Source organism: Callorhinus ursinus, unplaced genomic scaffold, assembly GCF_003265705.2.
Source record: "Callorhinus ursinus isolate GAN/ISIS: 27379988/994484 unplaced genomic scaffold, GSC_fseal_2.0 scaffold16, whole genome shotgun sequence".
NCBI lineage: Eukaryota > Metazoa > Chordata > Mammalia > Carnivora > Otariidae > Callorhinus > Callorhinus ursinus.
This window is the reverse complement of record NW_027397078.1, coordinates 23,767,864-23,789,115: the sequence shown is the minus strand read 5'-3', so window position 1 is coordinate 23,789,115 and position 21,252 is coordinate 23,767,864. Positions and strand designations below refer to the sequence as shown.

At 42.2% G+C, this 21,252-nt stretch overlaps 1 protein-coding gene and 1 pseudogene across 13 annotated transcripts in view; both read left to right on the top strand.

Moving 5' to 3' along the window:
• PDK3 (pyruvate dehydrogenase kinase 3) overlaps nucleotides 1-21,252 on the top strand; it is a 114,708-nt gene that overhangs the window by 28,983 nt on the left and 64,473 nt on the right. For all 13 annotated transcript variants that reach the window (XM_073901967.1, XM_073901957.1, XM_073901956.1 and 10 more), the window contains exons 5-6: nucleotides 204-293; nucleotides 12,762-12,839. In XM_073901967.1, the coding sequence (XP_073758068.1) occupies nucleotides 204-293; nucleotides 12,762-12,839 (168 nt within the window). The remainder of the gene's footprint in view (nucleotides 1-203; nucleotides 294-12,761; nucleotides 12,840-21,252) is intronic.
• LOC112812682 (large ribosomal subunit protein eL19-like) lies at nucleotides 12,855-21,251 on the top strand (annotated as a pseudogene).

Genomic DNA, 21,252 nt, shown 5'->3' with positions numbered 1-21,252 from the left:
AACCAGCAGATCTTAGAGCATGTCCTTCCTCCTTTGCCATCCAGTAGAGCTGATCACCCCTCATTGTATGTGTTCTCTAGCTTTAAGTCACTCACTCTGGATGCTAAAATGATTCTTGCAAATAAGACAGTCCTTTCAAAACTTGTAAGGCTACATTGCCTGCTTTGTTTTTAATCTCTCCCTTCCCTTTTGTGTTTGTTTAGCACTTCTGTTTGGTGGTGACACTAATCCTGCTCACCCTAAACACATTGGAAGTATTGATCCCACCTGCAATGTGGCTGATGTCGTGAAAGGTAAGGAGACCACTATAATGTTAGTGATTGTAGGCCAAGTAGGACTGTGGTTTAAATGAGGCAACTCGGCCATAATGTTATGATGCTGAGTTCTTTGCTGATTCATCAGGCCACTCTGGGCCCAGACCACTTGTGCCAAATAGATGTTCTTTCTGGGCAGTTCAGGAAAAGATGCATAATTAGCAGTGTTTGAAATGGGAGTTTCTACCTCATTGACTAGTTTTGTCTTAAACACTAAATGGTTGTTAGCTTAAGAAACATTCTAAGTTTTGATTGCTCCCATTATCTGAAACTTCTAGAAAATGTAAATCCACGTTCTAAAGTTCGGCTAAATTCACATGTTTATAAAATTCCAGCATCTTTTTGGTGTGCACCCCAGGTTTGGGCATCTATGTGGCATGTGAGCTTCACGGGTTCACTGGCCATCGGGCTGGTTGGACACTGTTCTGGTAGCCTTAGGGTAGAACAGAGCCCCACAGCCATACATCCTTGGTACCCAGGCACTTTGAATTTGAACATCAGTTTCCTCATTATTTATTTAAGGTAAGTGTTACCCCCGGAAAGCCTTCCTGGTTGTAAGTGACCCACCAGGTGCCTGGACCTTTTCAGGGTTTTTTTTTTCCAGTGTTACAGTTACTCTGTGCAGCTTCAGATCCCCAAAATACCCTTCTCAAGATTGGATCTCCTACTGTGGCCTTCCTCTCTCTCCTCTAAACACCCACACGTTTTCATGACCACAGCTTTCCCGGTTTTCATCACAGATCTTAGATGCTCCTACTTTTTCTGAACTGTGTAGCTCAGTAGGAAGCAGACGAGGGCCTTGTCTTCTTGGTGAAGCTCTCAAGCCCACCTCAAGCAGAGTGACCTTTGCTGTTTGAGCTTAGAGGGCCAAGGGAGGTGGCCTAGTAGGTGCAGCCTCCCCATTGGGGGAACAGACCAGACCTTCAGTGGCTATCGGTAAGGAAAACCTGTACTATTTGTTTACTCTGGGCATTGCTAAACCCAGGGAGAAGGACCCAGGCATGGTGGCCTTAGTTCACCCAAGGATCTTTGAGCTGTTCTGGCCTCGATTTAGGTAGGATACATCTACTCGAATTATTTCAATTATAAGGTGAATAGGCCCAGCCTCAGCTCTCTAAGAATCCTGTAGATTGCTCGCTCACAAGGTAACCCTGTGGTTGATCATGACCTCTGCAGGTCGCAGGTGGAAAGGGAGCAGGATCAGTCCTTTTCTAGCATGTGTTCATCGGACCCTAGCCCAATAGCTTTTATGAATCAGAAAGCCTGGTTCAGGTAGTTGACTGCCCTTAGAGAAAAAGGCACAAATTCGGAAAGCAAAAGGGCATTATTATGTACTGCATATATGCCTTTTCTTTTGAACTACAAGCAATTTGAGGTCTGCTTTTATGTTTTACATATGTTTTATAACTCATATAGAATGTAATATATACCTTTAAGATGGTCCATGAATATTCCTTGGTTTGATAAATGTTAAACCTTTTGATAATTTACTTTTTTAAAAACAGCCTTACTGAGTTTAAATTCTCATATCCATACAAGTCACCCATTTTATTATATTTATTTTTTTTAAAGATTTTATTCATTTATTCATGAGAGACAGAGAGAGAGAGAGAGAGAGGCAGAGGAAGAAGCAGGCTCCCAAGGAGCAGGGAGCCCGATGCGGGACTCGATCCCAGGACTCTGGGATCATGACCTGAGCCGAAGGCAGACGCCCAACCATCTGAACCACCCAGGTGCCCACAAGTCACCCATTTTAAAGTGTACACACAATTCATTGGTTTTCAGTGGTTCAGCACAGGTGCACAGCCGTGCGTCCATCACCACCATCAACTTCACACTGTCCTCACCGGGGAAAGAGACTCCATGACCGCTGGCCAGCGTTTCCCCCCACCCAGGCCTCGGCAACAATGGGTCTACTTTCTCTCTCTAGATTTGCTATTCTGGACACATTACATAAGTGGAATCACACAATACGTGGCCTTCTGTGTCTGGCTTCTTTCACTTAGCAGGGTGTCTTTAAGGGTCCTCCGTGTCACAACGTGGGTTAGTACTTCATTCCTCACTGCTGAGTAACATTCTGTTGTATGGCTATACTGCATTTTGTTGATTCATCAGCTGATGGACACTTGGGTTAGCTGGGCAACCTTGAACATGTTATGTTAACTTCTTTGGGCCTCAGTTTCTTCACGTATAAAATGGTGCTTTTGGTAAGTCATCTTTATCATAGGGTTAAATGAGTTAATATAGAGAGAGCTCCCGAAGCAGGGCTCGCACCCAGTAAGGACTGCAGGCAAGTTTACTAACGGTGGTCCTGGGTCATCGTATAAGTCGTTTGGCTTCTCATTTTTTAGGTGTGATACCAGTATTGTGATTATGTTTTTTTAAGGCGTCCTAGCTTCTAGAATGCTATTTTGAAATGTTAACACATGTAGAATGACATGTGGGTTTTGCCTCAAAATGACACAAACAGAAAAGACTGGGCACGTGTTGAAAACTGTTGAGGTTGGTAATGGGTACGTGAGGAGTCCTTATACAGACCCGTGTTTATCATCTCATTGTTTCTTCAGTCTTTCATTCCCTTTCAGAGAGATTTAAGCGATGAATCAGTGCAACTAGATAAGTAAGAGTGTTCTGGGCACCTGGTAGCACTTCCGTGGTGCAGAGAGGTGAAGTGGCGCTAACGTGGGTCAGGAAGTCAGGTCGGAGGAGAGGATGAGGAGGAGCCTGCTGCCCTTGACTCTTCAGGTGCAAAGATTCTGCCGTTCTGCGGCACTTCCTGTCTGCGCTGCTCTTCCCCGCCCTTGTTCTGTACTTGCGGTCGTGGCCTTACCTGTACTTTCGTTGGGCTCTCTGACTGCACGGTAAATTTCTCAAGGGCCGGAATTGCTCTCATCCACTTCTGCATCCCTCCTAGGGACAGCAGTTTTGTAGTGAAAACTAGCTGAAGGTGCAAAGCAGTTGGACTGATAGGTGAAAGACAGAAAGTGGGAAGTTTATGCCTCCGGTCTACCTCACAGCCTCCTGATTTCTTCGTCCTTTGGAGTCAGGGTCTGACCACGGGCCACATCGTCCCCTTCCTCCTCCTGTGCTTACTCGCAGCTCTGACTCCTCTCTTTCTCTGGCCGTTTGCCACTTTTTACCCAGGGGCACCCCTGTTGTGCTGTGAATGACGCCTCGGCAGTGTCATCATGTAATCATTCCTGCCACTTGTCGGCATAACGTAGAGCCTGGATTCCTGGTGATGCCGGGGCCTGTGACAGTCACCCCCTGTGCTCTTCGGCCACTCAGATCACCACTTCCCCTGACACCCACGCTTGCACACACATTCCTGCCCCACACTCATGTGGTAAAGAGGAAGGGCTCGCGTGCTCCCTTCTCCCCCCACTGCATCTTTCAAAGCAGGTTGTTTGTCTTTCGACAGCCCCTTCCCATAAGGAACTGAGCAGCGGAGGGTGGTTTCAGTTTCGGAAAGTGCATAAACACATCAAGCTGCGTTCACACAGTCAACTCTTCTGCCACCCTTCATTCCCTTCACAAATCGTGCCTACTCATACCCACAGCACACTCAGTATGCTTGTGCATACTTTCTAGAATGCTCTTGTGCTTTTTCCACGTGGTGAGGTGGATGCTTACTAAGGGCCATTTATTTGTCCTCAGACCATTGGTATAAGTTTTGCACCTGTTGTGACTCCATAATTTATTTCAGTATTATGTAAACTGAAGAAATGGGAGTACAGAAAAGAGACTTATGTCCATTAAAATCAAGTTGAATGCTTTGGAAAGACTTGATAAAGAAGAGTCTCTTAAAAATGTGAGGAATGACAGTGAACAGATAGCTTTTAGGTTACAGGGCAGCGCTGAGTAAAAATCTCAGGAAGAACCTGAGCTCATGTTGCTTCACAAGTATCTTTAAATTTATTACTTTTTAAAGGGATAGGGATAGGAATTCACAGATATATGTGGCATAGTTTATCTAAGAAAGATGACCTGGAACCCCAAACTGATCCATATTGAAGGAAAAGGCTTTGGCCACATCTGAAAAGGTTGGCAGAGGATAATTATATATTCAAATGTGCATTTTGAAGTTAGTATTTACAATAATAGTCATACTTTGGGGCTTCCTACTTTATCCAGCATTTTTGTCAGTGATCCAACTCCTGTCCCCAGTTGGGTCAGTTGAGAGGACTAATACCATGGTACCAAAATACTAAAAAGTGCTAATTGAAGAAAGTTTAGAAAATATTGGGGAAAAAGAAAAGAGAATAACAACACCTGTTTTCATAACTCGGTGAGAATGTTGTTTTATACATTTGAGTTCATACCACATTGACAGATGAGTATGCAACAGCAAATAATGTGAGTAATCCTTGTCTTTACAAAATCCATAGTGTTTGTCTGTTCTCCTTCTCCAGCACTGATGCCCATCACACACGACCTTCCCAGATGCATTAGCACCTGACAGTGTAGCCTCTTTTTATTCCTCAATGGAGTATTGGCCTTAAATCAGGTCCCTTTCCTACCATGGCGAAATGGGCTGGGCAGCCTCGCAGGAAACCGGAAGGTCTCTTCTCCCTGCAGACTAGAGCACATTTGAGCAGTCAGCTCTCTGTTGCATTGCCTCTGGGCCCGCTCTTAGTTCTCTGAGTGTCACGGTACCTGAGCAGATGCTCTTTCTGGCTCAAGAGAAGACTGAGGGAATAAACAAAGTGGAGAGCACCAATGGTCAAAAGGCCTGCAAATTCTTGCGTGTCTTCTGGCGGAAAGGCACTGGAATCTCTACCCCCAGATGCCCCAGGAGCAATGATCAGAAGGTCTCAAAGGGCCCACGCCTCACAGTTATTCCCAGTACTCCTGAGTGCTGTCCTTCGAAGAGGACAGTATCTTTTGGCTCTTAGTGAAGTCTTACTGCTCCCTTCCCCTCTTTTGAACAGTTGGTATTTTTTCATTGGCTTTTTATCTTCTCATATCCTACTAGATTTCTCAGTTACTTTACTTGGTGTATCTCTGTCTCAGATACTGTTTTCCTCTCATTCTGTTTCTGGAAGCTTGATGTGGAGGGAGTAGGGGTTTTGGGTTTCACTGACAGCTCTGCTATTGATTTTTGCAGCTGTGAAGACCCTGCATGAGTTAAGCACAGTCACATCTCCAGCCCACACGCCCTGTGTGCACGCGCACGTGCCTACGTGTGCGCATGTGTGTGTCTCACAGCCTTACGGAGCCTTCATGAATGCACAACGATGCACACTTAGGTCTCTTGAGACAGGCTACAGAACACCTTTATGTAGAAGGGTAGGGACAATATTTTTATTTTTGACTAGGCAGTTGTATAAATGTGTAAAAGTGGGGTACATCTTGCATAACACTGATTAAATGTGCAGAACACTGAAGCATGACTCCTTGCTGCTTACTTAGCACATTAATATCTACCTTTACACATCTGCAAATTATAGCCTCCTGGTAGTGAATGCTAGAATTAGTGTTATAAAGCTGTTCCTGTTATCCTCTGGGAGGTACCTTCCGTTATGACCCCTTTCTCTCCTGTCTTTGTAAGAAAACAGGAAATAAATTGGAAAATCCTGTGGTAGGATCATTTTAAAGGTACAAACTTAAATGCTTGGTACAGAAGTTGGCCCTCACAATGATGTTAACTTGCCTGTGTTGTTCCTGCGTGCTATTATTGCTCAGCATAACAGCATACAAATGGTATCCTGAGAGCAATGTCATTATTCTGGTTCAGAAATAATGTCTTGTGCTCTTACTTAGAGTTCTTCAGGTTGCAAGGTACAGAGATCCACTTGTGTTAGCACAAGAAACAGACTTATTAAAAGAATCTAGTAGGTTCCATGGTAGTCCAAAGGCAGGAAGCACATCACAGTTGGAGCTACAGACATTGGAACTGGGAAACAGAAAACAAGGTTGTTTTCTGTGTATCTTTGCAACTGGGGTTGCCAAGTCATGGTCCCTCCATCTTTCTCTTGTCTGTAGGTTGACCGACTTGTTTAGGGCAGCTCGTTTAGGGGAATGGTGGGCACTCCAGGCCCTCTAGATTATAATAACTCCCAGTGTGTCCTTTTTGTCTTCTGCCCTGCCTGAGTGTCTCGATCCTAAATTCTCAACAAATGAATTTAGTTGGCTCAGCCCATCTTTTTGCCCATGACCACAGGTTTTAGGATTCTGGTCAAACTGTAGATTGGTTGCCCTATATTAGATGTTCTGTCCCCACTTGTCTAGTTGGCTGTGGTTTGGAGAGTAGGAGAAGGTCCAGTTCTTAAAAAAAACTCTGGTTCCCACTTGGGATGGGTTCTGGGTAGGATGATAAACATACCTTACCAGGATTTCTTTGTAGCTTAGAAGGGTTTCTAAAGCAGCATATCTCTGACTTTGTGATGCTTCATGGTCATTTATGTCACCTCTACTGACAGTGGCTTTTTACACTTGAGCTTGAAAGTTTTTTATATCCTGTTAGACCCAAGTTAGGGACCTTGGCACCCTCGTGTTTGGTTTTTCAGCAGTCACTCAAATTTATCCTTGTCTAGCCTCTTATATTTGTAAACAAATGATTATGTGTCTTTACGATAGGGGCTAATATTTGATAGAATTCTGTGGTGAATTTTGAATAGGAAAATCTTCTAATAAAAAAGTCTAATAAAGGGCGCCTGGGTGGTTCAGTTGGTTAAGCGACTGCCTTCGGCTCAGGTCATGATCCTGGAGTCCCGGGATCGAGTCCCGCATCGGGCTCCCTGCTCAGCGAGGAGCCTGCTTCTCCCTCTAACCCTCCCCCCTCTCATGTGCTCTCTCTCTCTCATTCTCACTCTCTCAAAATAAATAAATAAATCTTAAAAAAAAGTCTAATAAAATAATTTACATAATCTATTAAACATTCCTGTGTGCTTTTTTTTTTTTAAACTAATTCCTGGGGCACCTGGGTGGCTCAGTCAGTTGAGCATCTGACTCTTGATTTTGGCTCATGTCATGATCTCAGGGTCCTGGGATGGAGCCCTGCACTGGGCTCCACACTCAGTGGGGAGTCTGCTTTGAGAATCTTTCCCTCTCCCTCTGCCCCTCCCCACCTTGCACTCTCTCTCTTTGTCTCTCAGGTTAAGAAGTAAAAAATAAATCTTAAAAAAAAAAAACCTAATTCCTGGCTAAGTTGAATCTTTTGGGCTACTTGCTGTTGAACCTTCACCCTAACCTGTAGATAAAATATATTTAGTCTTGTGTGTTTACAGTTTGAGTAGCCTGGGGAAGTATATATGTGTGCCACACCGACAGTTTTGTTACTTTATGATCATTATTTTTCTTGAAAACAGATTTTTAAAATAATAGCATTTATATTCGGTGACAATGATAGTCATTTCCTGATACTTGCTTTTAAAGATTGGTGGTAAATACTGGCCCAAATATATTGCAGACAAAAATAATTTGGTAAATTATCATATTCTACAATTTTGGCTTCTAATTAAAAAACAGAAGTGTTACTAGAATGCTTATTGTAAGTAGAACTTGCATTTTACTCTAGAATAAAGGAAATGAATTAGTAAGCCAGTAGTTGAATTTTGGTTATATTGTTTTAAAGCTTTTTCATGTTTATGTTATTTAACTTAAACAGAAATTGTTTTGTTTGAGTATACATGTGCTGTCATACGCCCCAGTACCCCATGACCATTCATGTCCTGGGAGAGACAGTGACAGAATTAGCATGACCTAGCCTTGGCTTTCTAGGCAGGTGGGCCCCAAATCAAGCTTCTCTTCAGAATTACTTGCTAAGTTTTTTTTTAAGATTTATTTATTCATTTTAGAGAGAGAGAGTTCACAAGCAGGGGTAAGGGCAGAGGGAGAGAGGGAGAGAGAGAATCTTAAGCAGACTCTGTGCTGAGCATGGAATGTAGGGCTCAGTCTCACAGCCCTGAGATCAAAACCTGAGCCAAAACCAAGAGTTAGACGCCTAACCGACGGAGCCACCCAGGCGCCCCTTAGTTTTTTAAAAGATGGATTCCTAGGCCTCAATACAGACCCACTGTATCATAATTTCCAGGGGTTCATTTTATAATCTGTCTTTTTTTTTTTTTAACTTGGTAATGAATTCTACATACAGCCAGCTTTGGAAAACACTCTAGGCCTTAGTTCCCAGTCTGACCAAAAAGAATATCTGTCATCAGTATAACTGACTGCACCTTGAAAACTTTCTCATGGATAGGAGGATTATTCCATTTCACAATGCCCCAACATTGGCTCCAGCCATCCAATGTTCTACAGACTGAGCCAGCCTGGCACCCCCATAATGCAATTCTTAATTACAGCATTGATACACTATAATTAGGAGTATGGTTTAAAAATTCTTATTCACATGTGGTTTTAGGAACCATACTGTGTCTTTGCGTTTCAAGTTGCTTGTTTCTTTCTGGACTCTGTCATCTTGCACATGTTATACTGATGTAATACTTTCTCTGTATAATGCTCTTATAATCTCACGCTCCTGGCCAAGCCAGTGCCATGAGGAACTAGCACATTTAGCAGGACTGGGTTCTTTTCCTTTTAGAGTGAATGGAAGAATGGCGTTTAAATGTCTTTAAAGGTGTTATATACTTGGGGCAGTTGTTTTGTGGAGGTGTGTTGGCTTTGTATGTGGTTAACGAAGCGTCATTTTCAGATGTCAGTGTTTGTTGGTTGAAGGAAAGTGGCCTTGGAGGTTCTCAGTCGGCTTTGTGCTATCGTGTCACTAGGTGGAGATGTAGCCTTGTTTAGCGGTGTAGCCCAAGCAAAGAGTGAGTCTTGATTTCTTGTCTCTTTACAAGATGACTTTGCACGTATTTGATGAGGTTCCTTTTACTCTAGGGAAAAACTTGTAAATTTAGTATAATTCTAAATTTCATTTTCTTTTATTAGAGTTTAAAATCAATCCTACTTTAATGTCTGTTTTCACACTGATCAACTCTGTTTTAAAAAATATTTTTTTCCTCTTAGTAACATGTCCTTTGTCCCTCGTTGTTTCATCTTGTCATAGTTATTCTAATGTCTCTGTGATTCTTTATAGTGGTTTAATTCTAAAAGTCTAATAAAATCAGAATTTTTACTTCGATGTCAAATATTATGTAAAATTTTAATTCGGTAGCAATATGAAGTACATGAACCAAAATTTATAGTCTGAACATACCTGAATCTTATCTTTATATTATTTTAGGTTGACAGTGTCAAATTTTAATATATTTAAATTCTGTAGGGGTTACTTTTTCCCTCTTTCTTTCTTCTCTTCCTCTTGAATCTTTTGTTGTTGTTTTTTTTTTTAAAGATTTTATTTATTTATTTGACAGAGAGACAGCGAGAGAAGGAACCCAAGCAGGGGGAGTGGGAGAGGGAGAAGCAGGCCTCCTGCTGATCAGGGAGCCCGACGCGGGGCTCGATCCCAGGACCCTGGGATCATGACCTGAGCCAAAAGCAGCCGCTTAATGACTGAGCCACCCAGGCACCCCTGTTCCTCTTGAATCTTAAGTATCTATGCACAGTATTGATGTGGAGGATTTAAAAAAAGTATAAGCCAGTCTCCAGAGACCTGGTGTCAGTTGAGAACATTGCAAACGAACCTACGAAGCATTTTAAAGTAATCTGAATATCTGATCTTTAGAAACTGTGAATGTGGAACTTTAAAAGAAAAATCTCACTTTGGAAAAGATTCTGGCTCTTCCTCAAATGTTTAAACATTGTGATACCTTATGATCAAGCAATTTTCCTCTCCTAGGGATATATCCAAGGGAAATGAAAACATATGTTCACCAAAAAAACTTGGACATGAATCTTCATAGCAGCATTATTCATAATAGCCACAAAGTGGAAACAACCCAAATGTCCCTCACCAGATGAATGGATAAACAAAATGTGCATATGTGCAGTGTCATACTATTCAGCTGTAAGGAGGAATGAAGTACTGACCCACGTTGAGACACGGATGACCCTTGAAGACACTCTGCTAAGTGAAAGAAGCCAGACACAGAAGACCACGTATTGTGTGATTCCACTTAACATAAAGTGTCCAGAATAGCAAATCTAGAGAGAGAAAGTAGACCTGTGGTTGCCGAGGGCTGGGTGGGGGGAAACGCTGACCAGCGGTCATGGAGTCTCTTTCCCCGGTGAGGACAGTGTGAAGTTGATGGTGGTGATGGATGAACGGCTGTGCACCTGTGCCGAACCACTGAATTCTGTGTACACTTTAAATGGATGACTGGCATGGGTATGAGAATTCGGTCTCAGTAAGGCTGGTTTAAAAATAAACTATCAAGAGGTTTAACATTTATCCAAGGAAGGAATGTGTATTGACCATCTAATAGAGATATACTAAGTTCTGTATGAGTTACAAATCCAGTGTAAGACAAACCCTGACCACAGATTGCTTACAGTACAAGAGAAAGGGCACCTGTGCAGTCTATAATCACCTTTGCTTTCTGAATGTTTCCCGGCTTTTGGGATGTAACTGCCTGAATTCTCTTCCAGCTATTTCTTTAAAGTCCTGATCTTCTTACCCTATGTCTTTTTTTTTCCCTTTCAAAAGCAAACTGTTGCTCCTCACACTTCGATAAATATCAGCCTGAATCTATTACCTTTAGCTAACTTAAAGGACATTTTTAAGCTATGGTAGTGTCCCCAGTAACTTAGAGTGTGTGGCTCATGGAAACCCATTCATTCAGCAAATACTTATTGATATTTCTTTACAAATAATTGGCAAATCTTAAAACTTTTGGCATTATTATTATTTAAAAAGGTATTTTAAAATTCTTTTTATTTCAACTGATGAACCAACATTGATATATTACTATTTTTTAAAGATTTATTTATTTATTTGAGAGAGAGAGCACAAGCGGGAGGGGCAGAGGGAGAGGGAGAGAGAATCTGAAGCAGACTCCACGCTGAGTGCAGAGCCCGACTCAGGGCTTACTCTCACGGCCCTGAGATCACGACCCGAGCTGAAACCAAGAGTTGGCCACTTAACCAGCTGTGCCACCCAGGCACCCCAACATTGATATATTAACTAAAGTCTCTAGATTACATTAAGGCTCACTCTTTGTGTTGTATAGTTCTCCTGGCTTTAACAAGTGCATAATGACATGTATCCACCATTGCAGTATCCTACAGAATAGTTTCACTGCCCTAAAAATGCCCCATGCTCTACCTATTCATCCCTGCCCCTCCTGCCTCCCCCTGAACCCTTGGAAACCACTGATCGTTTTACTGTCTCTATGGTTTTGCCTTTTCTAGAATGTCATATAGTTTTTTAATTAAGAAAGATTTTTTTATGATTGAAGTATAGTTGACACACAATGTTACTTTCAGGTGTACAACATAGTACTTCAACAATTCTGTACATTACTCTTGTGTTCACCATAGTAAGTGTAGTCACCATCTGTCACCATGCAAATCATACCCACAAAAAAAATAGCACCTCACAGCAGTCGGAATGGTTAGTATCAGAATGACAAGAAATAACAAGTGTTGGTGCAGATGCAGAGAAAAGGGAACCCTCGTGCACTCTTTGGGGGAGTGTATTTGGTCCAGCTACTATGGAAAACAGTATGGAGGGTCCTTGAAAAACTGAAAATAGCGATACCGTATGATCCAGTAATTCCACTTCTGGGTATTTACCCACGGAAAACAAAGACGCTGATTCGAAGATATATGCACCCTACATTTATTGCAGCATTATTCACAATAGCAGCCCAAGTGTCCATTGATAGATGAATGAATAAAGAAGTGGTATATACATACAATGGAATATTACTCAGCCATAAAAAAAAAACAAAAAGAATGAGGTCTTGCCATTCACGGCAACATGGATGGTCCTAGAGGGTACTATGCTAAGTGAGATAAGCCAGACAGAGAAAGACAAATGCCATATGATTTCACTTATATATGAAATCTAAAAAACAAAGCAAAAAAACAGACTCATAAATACAGGGAAACAACTGGTGGTTGCCAGAGGGGCAGGTGGGGGAGGGGTGAAATTGGTGAAGGGGATTAAGAGATACAACCTTCCAGTTATAAAATCATTAAGTCACAGAGATGTACAGCATAGGGGATATAGTCAATAATATTGTAACAACAAATATCTTTTTGCTGCAATTTAGTCAGGTTGCATGGTGTTCAGAAGTATAGTCTTGAGTTTATAGATTTTCATGGAAAATGCCTTTTAGGAATATTTAAAAGCTAAACAAATGTACGCTTAGTATAGAACTGGCCATATTGTCATTAGCGTGGTATTTTGATGTTGTTGTGGTCGTTAAATCTTTAATAAAAGAGGAGAAATTCTGGTTCAGTCATAATAATTCTATTATGGCCAAAAAAGACTAGTTTTTAAAAAGCAATAATTAATTGTGAATCCCTCAGGTTAGTAACTGTCCTGGTTTTGTTTATTTGTCTGTCTGCTTATGTCTAAAGCTAAACTTTTTTCTTTCTTTGCAGATGCCTATGAAACAGCCAAGATGCTGTGTGAACAGTATTACCTGGTAGCTCCAGAGCTGGAAGTCGAAGAATTCAATGGTAAAAGAAAAATCAATTTAACGTTACATACAAATAAGTTGACTAAAAATCTGATGATACCTGAGCTGTATTTCAGTGACAGCCTCAAATTATGCTGCTTTTTCATCTTTTATTTCTTTTTAAAGCCTTTCTATCTCTTTGGTCACCTAGGTATATTGTTGTAAGGAGTTTTTGTACAGGAGTATGTACAAAATTTGCGCTCAGAGTTCTTGGAACAGAAGTTATCAAGGTAGAAAGTGCACAAGCATATGAATAGGCAGTTCTCAAAACAACAAATGCCAAGCAGCAGTAAACATATGGAAACGTGTTTAATAAATCAGAGGAGTACAAACAAAAATGGAGAAATGCCAGTTTTGACTTTGAAAATGGCAGTGATTATAATGTTGTCATGCTCTGAATTGGTGCCTAGAAAAATACTCTCTCAACAACACTTACACATTTCTGGTATAAGTTTAAATTAATACAGCCTTTCTCCAAAAATGCTAGCAGTGTCCTTTCTCTTGGCCCAGTAAATTAAAATTCAGTAACGGTCATATTCTTTGGTCCGGTAAATTAAACTTCAGAAAATTTATTATGAGAAAATAAAAGTGTACACAGATGTATGTACAAGAATAACAATCACAATGGTTTTCTTAAACAGAAAAATTAGAAAACAACCCACGTTTTCCACAATAGAAGATTATTTAAATAAATTGTGGTATGTCCATAGGTTAGAATACTAAGCAGCCATTCAAAATAACGCTTTAAAAGAATATTGAATGTATGGAAAAAGTTGAGTTTTTTTAAACACAGGCTATCGAAGTTTGTAGTGGCGTAAGTTCAGTGGAAAGTATCTTGAAGGATACAAACAACAGCTTTCTGGATGGTAGGGTTATAGCTGATTGTTATCTTAGTCATATGATTCTATATTTATTTGCATGTTACCTTTATTCATTTGTCAGTTATGAGAGACATGCTCGTTGGAAAAATACAAACAATACAGAATGTAGAGTAAGAAGTGAAAGTCCCCTTTCCTTTCGGTGCTGCGGCCGCAGCCATGAGTATGCTCAGGCTTCAGAAGAGGCTTGCCCCCAGTGTCCTCTGCTGTGGCAAAAAGAAGGTCTGGTTGGACCCCAGCGAGACCAATGGAATCACCAATGCCAGCTCCCATCAGCAGATCTGAAAACTGATCGAAGATGGGCTGATCATCCGGAAGCCTGTGACTGTCCGTTCCCAGGCTCAGTACCGTAAAAACACTTTGGCCCGCCAGAAGGGCAGACATACGGGCACTGGGAAGAGAAAAGGTACTGCCAATGCTCGGATGCCTGAGAAGGTAACCCGGATGAGGAGGGTGAATCTAGGAAGATCGACCGCCACATGTACCACAGCCTGTACCCGAAAGTGAAGGGGAACGTGTTCAAGAACAGGCAGATTCTCATGGAACACATCCACAAGCTGAAGGCCGACAAGGCTCGCAAGAAGCTTCTGGCTGACCAGGCTGAGGCCCGCAGATCTAAGACCAAGGAGGCTCACAAGCACCATGAAGAGCAGCTCCAAGCCAAGAAGGAGGAAATCATCAAGACTCTGTCCAAGGAGGAAGAGACGAAGAAATAAAACTCCCTCTCTTTTGTCTGTACATAGTGGCCTCGGCAGTAACACAGATCAGTTATTCAATGAAACCAACCTTTATCTGCCAAAAAAAAAAAAGAAGTGGAAGTCCCCTTACTCTCTCAGGACCATACAGAGCTTTGTTTTTTTTACGTAAATGGGGTTGAAACTATACATGTTCTGTAACTGGTATTCTTGACTTCGCCTTGAAGATCTTTGCATGTATTAATGTCACGTAGAGATTATCCACAGTGTAGATTGCCATTATTTAGTCATTTACCATTGAGCGGACATTTAGGATTTCTAATTTTCCCATATTCTTTATAATGAACAGTGAAGGGTGTGTCTGTGTCTGTAGGGTGGGAAAATTGTGAACACGTGGAAGCATTTCTGTAGGTTGGGTCCTTAGAAGTGGAATGACTGAATCTTACATACGGTGTGGGCGTTTACAATTAAAGATCAACCAAATTCCCTCTCAAAAATATGCCAAAAATGTATTTTGCTTATAATGAGATCAACATGTGAAAAGACGTGAGACTGTTGTTGTAGGACAGTTGCCCCTACATTCTCCTAGAAGGTATGGAATCAGAGCTGCTTTGTAAGTCTCTTGGGTTCTCTGAGCAGAGTTGTGCCCATATTTTGGATCAATACACTGCCAGAAGTGAATGCACTTCGCTTGAGTATTCCTGAGTAGAAGCATCTCAGTCTTCTCTCTTCGTCATACTGGCTAAGTGAGGCCTGACCTCACCGTGCACACTTCTCTTTGTCAAACACGGAACTTAAATTCGCAGGTAGTAACCAATTGCTCTTTTGCATGAATGGCAGCCTGAGTCACCGTAAAGGCCAGAGCGGCTAGCCTGCTCTTGCTGATTCCCAGCAGTCAGCTGTGTCACACAGTTCTTCTCAGTGAGGCTGTCACACTGGGCAGTGCACCTTACCAGGAGAGGAGATTAACGACTATTTTTGGCACTGTCTCATGCATGATTTTTGAAGCCCCCTTTCCCATCACTAAGATAAATGAATGCTGCTGGTTATAGGCAGCCTCTAGTTTCCTGTTGCTTTGCGCAATGTGTTTATGATTTCTCTTTATGATTTTCTGAATGGCAGATCTCTTTGGGGGCAAGGCTAAAGGCTGTGCTTCAGCTCTAACAAGTTCCGTGGGAGAGATGCAGGTCAGAGGTTGGTCCTGAACACCTTAAGTAGATGTCACTTTATAGAGAGTGGATGTTTCCCACAGCGTGTCGCCTATCTCAGCTTTCCTGGAAGGAAATCCATCAGATCCAGATTCCCATGACTCATTTTCAGAGCCCGTGTGAACTAGCAGAGCTGCTGCTTTCACGTTGCTTCCATTACCCAATGGGCGCCTTGAACAGGCGTGAGTAACAGCACTGCCCTCTGCTCTGCACTTGAGAGTAGTGAGGCTGCCGCTAGCCCGAGAGAAGCTGTGGTGCTTCCTGAGAATCGTTCCATTAGTTTGACATACCATCTTTCATTCTGAATCTTTGGGGGTTTTTTTCTTTGCCATTGTAGACCCCTGAGAAACTAGTGAATACGACCATGGATAACATACTACATGAACACCATCAGTATTTACCAGTCATCACTAGAATTCTGGATATTGGGAGCCAGCTCGAATGAACTTCCTTTATTAGCCATTTAATAGCACTTAACAGGAGCATTAGAAATAACAGGTGTTTATCTTCTATCAGGTTTCAGATTTTTCCGACTCGCCCCCGGTGGCAACCCACGTTGGTTTCTCCAGAGACAAGCATCCATTTTGTCACAGTTGTTCTCATTTTAGCTTTATGATTCTCCTGAGAAATCACTTGCCAAAACATTAAGCAAAGATACCTCTTTTTTTTTTTTTTTAAACCTGTTTTGGATCCTTCTGGTGAAGGTGAGGCAGCATGGCTCAGAGGAATGGTGTGCGCTTTATAGCCAGCCAGGTGGTGGGGGGAACGCGAGGAGCGACTTCCTTGTCTGTAAGATCGCCTTGTGTGGTGATAAAAGGGTACTGTTTCTCGGGCCTTAAATACAGCACCAGACACAAACTGGGTATTTTTAAAAGGGTGGCTCCTGGAAGTCAGGGTTGACTTGGGAATGATAAGACTTATGGTTACTACTTGCATTTCTTCACCATTTCTAGATTAGTCTTTCCTGTCAAGAGGTTCATTCATACCTCTGGGTTTGGTGGGCAACATGAAAACTTCGAGTCAGGGGCTCCTGGGTGGCTCAGTCATTAAGCGTCTGCCTTCGGCTCAGGTCATGGTCTCAGGGTCCTGGGATCGAGTCCTGCATCGGGCTCCCTGCTCAGTGCAGAGCCTGCTTCTCTCTCTCCCTCTGCCTGCTGTTCCCCTTGCTTGTGCTCTGTGTGTGTGTGTGTGTGTGTGTGTGTGTGTGAAATGAATAAATAAAATCTTTAAAAAGTTTTTAAAAAAGAAAACTTCAAGTCATACTATATATACTTTGTTATAAGAGGGTTTACAGGGGCGTCAGGGTGGCTCAGTCGGTTAAGCAGCTGACACTGGATTTCAGCTCAGGTCATGATCTCAGGGTCGTGGGATCGAGCCCTGTGCCTGGCTCCACACTCAGTGAGGAGTCTGCTTGTCTCTCTCCCTCTGCTCTTCCCCCTGCTTGCACTCTCTTGCTCTCTCTATCTCCAAAATAAATAAATAAAATCTTTTTTTTTTTTTTTAAAAAAGAGGGTTCACAGGGGCGCCTGGGTGGCTCAGTTGTTAAGTGTCTGCCTTCGGCTCAGGTCATGATCCCAGGGTCCTGGGATCAAGCCCTGCATCGGGCTCCCTGCTCGGCGGGGAGTCTGCTTCTCCCTCTCCCACTCCCCCTGCTTGTGTTCCCTCTCTCGCTGTGTCTCTCTCTGTCAAATAAATAAAATCTTTTTTAAAAAAAAAGAAAGAGGGTTCACAGAAAAGGTGTGTATCTGTCCTGGGATCTTTGATTTCTAGTTTCCCTATATTGGATACTTTTGTGGGTATTTTCAGTCAAGGGGTCCTATACAACAGTTGAAAAGCCATTGCTGGTAGTCCTGTTAACACCATAAAGTTAATCTTTTAGTAATGATACTAGCCAACATTTATTGACTACTTACGTTGTGGCAGGCTCTTTGTAAACTAGTTTATCACTATTATCCCATTTAATCCTTATATTAACCCAATGGGATATGTATTGTGCCCATATCAGATATGGAACACTGAGGCTCAGATGTTTTCAATACCTATTAGTGTGTCTATTAAATGCCAGAATCAGGAATTACTCCCAGTATGACTTTGAACCATACTGTGTACTGTTTCTAATAGCCTTATCCATTGACTTTGGGACTTGATTAATCATCTCTAAGTGCCCAGCTACCTTTTCTCTTAAATGCATTTCTTTTCTGCTTAGCCTCTAGTTTTTTCATTTTTATAGGAGAACTGTCCTATAAGATTCCAAATAAAATTCTTTGTATCCCATGTGGAGTTTTGTTGGTATTCATTAAATGTTGTTTCAGCTAATGGTTTTTGAAGCAATGACTCTGTAAAATAGAGACTTGATTATTTCTTGAGTCTTGAGCATGAAAAACCTGGGCCATTTTTTTCCACTTACTTTTAAAAATGTACCCTTTGATGGAACATTCATATTGCATTTGTGCTCTATTTTAGAAAGTTAATAAACATCTATTAAGGGTCCACTACATAAAAGCCTTTGGACCCAGGATTAGGTTAAGAGTCATGGACAAAAGCATTGGACTTGGTTTTAAAAGGAAGGAAAGACATCTAACCTATAATGTTCCCAAAGAAAATAAAAGTACAAGTAATTGAGTAAGCCTACAGATGACTCCTAGAGAATGTTGGTCCAAGTGAAAAGAAAAAAAATATCAAAGATTAGATCTGGAAAAAGATTTGGAGTGAAAGGTTGAATTCAGAAGGCTGTTTATATAACTAATCATGCCTTTTGGTACAAGATAGCCTGAGTGTTCAACTTGTTCCTGGGGATCCATTAAAATGACAATAAAGGAATACAAAGAAAAACAGCAAAGAAACCAGGAGCAGTCATCAGTGGACCACTGGTCCTACCTCCTGCCAGAGGGTAAACCGATGGAGGTCTGCTGATCATGGACTGAGCAGAAGAAGCCACAAAGGAGAGGCTGCAGCAAAGATGCGGGGACCCTGGGAGCAGAGCCAGTAGGTGCAAAGCATTAGAAAGGGAAGCCAAAAGGCAGGGGTCAGTTGAAAGCTGGTCTAAGGCAGAGCACCGGTGGGCTTGGGCTGTGCTCTGCCTACAGTCAGTCACAAGCATTTTTCCTGGGGCAGAAATTAAAAATAGGAGTACTTTCTTCAAGAATAACCTTGGAAAAAGTGGGGCTGTTCACATACCTGTTGTTAGCCCAAAGTAAAGCCCTCTTCATTGAGAATTTGGGGCACCCTCCGGTCAGAAGCCAGCTTACTGTCTGCCCATCCTAAAGTCACTTGAGAAGTCTTGACCAGATACGCAGGGCTCCAAGTCAGCCTTCTCCTTTAGTTGAGGGCCCCAGGGGGAAATGAACACCGGCTCCCTCAAATGATTCATCCAGTTCCTCATTCTTCAAGAAGAGTATAACTACCAAGGTCTATCAGACCTCGGGCAACACCCAGCAGCATGAGGAAAACCTGACTAGCATTAAACTTACCAGCTGCACTGTCATGGCCAGGAGACTACCTCTCCCCCCCGCCCCCCCGCCCCCGCTTTCTAAATTCTGAGAGAAAATGATTTTGAATGCAGAATTTTGTGCTAAGCCAAACCTTCAAGTGAGTCAGAGGTGTAAGGATTGAGAAATTTATTTCCCAAGGGCACCTCTCTGAGGTAGGGTACTTGACTGACTTGATGGTGTATATAATATGGACATAAGAAATAGTGAAGAACATACTAGAACTTCATTCAAAAACAGTTTGAAAATGATGGCTATGCAGCATGTTTGGAAGGCAATCAATTCTAATTTGAAAAATCTTAAAGAATGAAATGGATACCATGCACTAGAATAGAAGCTGGAAGATCTCAGTGATACGGTGCAGAGAGCATGTTTCTTGTCCAGTTACCGAAGAGGAAGGGTAGTTAGAAGATCCAGGAAACAAAACTGTAAGAAGGGCACAGTCCAAATATTCAGTAACCGAAAAAAAGGGTAGCATGATTTTGAGATGTGGGTGGAGGATTAAGAGAATCCATTTCACCTTAAGGCCGAGAACATTCTTCTTCATGTCACCCATGAAGCGTCATTGGAATCACAGGGAAGGAAATGTTGTTCAACTACACTGTCGTGGCTGCCCTGCAGTGATCCATATTTACCTAGTTATGATGTTTCCAACACTGTCAATTTTCAGCCTTTTTAAAAAAAAAGATTTTATTTATTTGAGCGGGAGAGAGCCTGAGTTGGGGGGGGGGCGGAGGGACAAGCAGACTCCCCACTGAGCACAGAGCCTGATGCAGAGCTCCATCCCAGGACCCTGAGATCAGGACCTGAGCCGAAGGCAGATGTTTAACCGCCTGAGCCACCCAGGTGCCCCTTAATTTTCAGCTTTTGAAAAAAAACCTATAGACAGAGTACAGAAGAGTTCATTAGGCTTGCAGACCAGAATGGAAATACTGTCAACCAAAAGACTAAAGCAGAAATAGTAGCAAGTGGCTGCCTCCGAGTGCAGACTGGGGGATGAGATGGGAAATGGTAGAAGGACTTTTACTTTTTTTCTTTTTTAGAAATTTCATTTCTTTCTTTATTTTACTGAATAATTTCAAAAGTAATCATCAAGGAGTTCAGGATTCGGAGTCACAAACTCTTGGTTCAGTTGTCCCATTTCAGGCCTCTTCTGCTTCAGCAGGCAAGTCACATAACCTCTGCACAGCCTGTGTCCTCACCTATAACCTACCTTCCCTGTGAGCCACACTGTAGTGTCATGAGGATTCATTTGGATAATGCATATGTAAGCTTTTCATCAACTGCTAAGAGCCTAACAAATGTTTGCTCTACTTTATATCCCTGTTACTTACTTTATTAGAGGAAGTAGTTAGGTCAGGTCGAAAATTATAACATGGGTGACTATGTCTCTGTTCTACTGGAGAATGTTCATGTAGTAGTTTCAGTCTTTTAAGTGATTTTGGGTCATGAGGAGGAAGGACCAAATTTTCCACCATCTACTTTATAGCCCACGCTGTTCTTAGTGCCTGACATGGGATGCAGTGTTTCTCGTATTTTCCTCCGGAGATCCCTGATGCAAGGAGAAAGGGCTTTGGGTCTCTGGAGGGCATGGTTGTGGGCGGGGGGGGGGGGGTTGTCTGCTAGCTACTAGTAGAAAAGTTATGTGAACCTTAAATTCTACTCTGTAATATGTCTTGTCTGTTGAAATTGGACAGAGTTAACATTGCTCCTTAGTCTAGTCTGCCAAGAAGATGCACCCCTTTCCCTCTGTGGCTTCACATTCCCCATGATGACCACTGGGGTCACCACTGGGGGTGGTGTCGCCGAATTTGAAAAACACTGAGTGATATTTAGATGACTTATATAATGCTCAGAATATTACGACATACATGATAATATTCCAATTTTGCTCAGCCAAGGTTCAGAGAGATTGAGTAACCTGCCCAAGGTCACATGGCTGGTAAGTGAAGGAGCCGGATTTCTCCCTGGGTTTGTTGGACTTCCAAGCATTTGCTTTTTCTCAGCCCTGCCTTTAGAGGTGGAAACCTAAATTAGCCTTTCGTGTAGAGTTCTTTTTTATGTACTTGGAAAATAGAATGCCAGCCACATTCTTGACTTTCTTATAGTTTTGGTCCTTATTCATTGATGGTCTTTGTGTCTGTT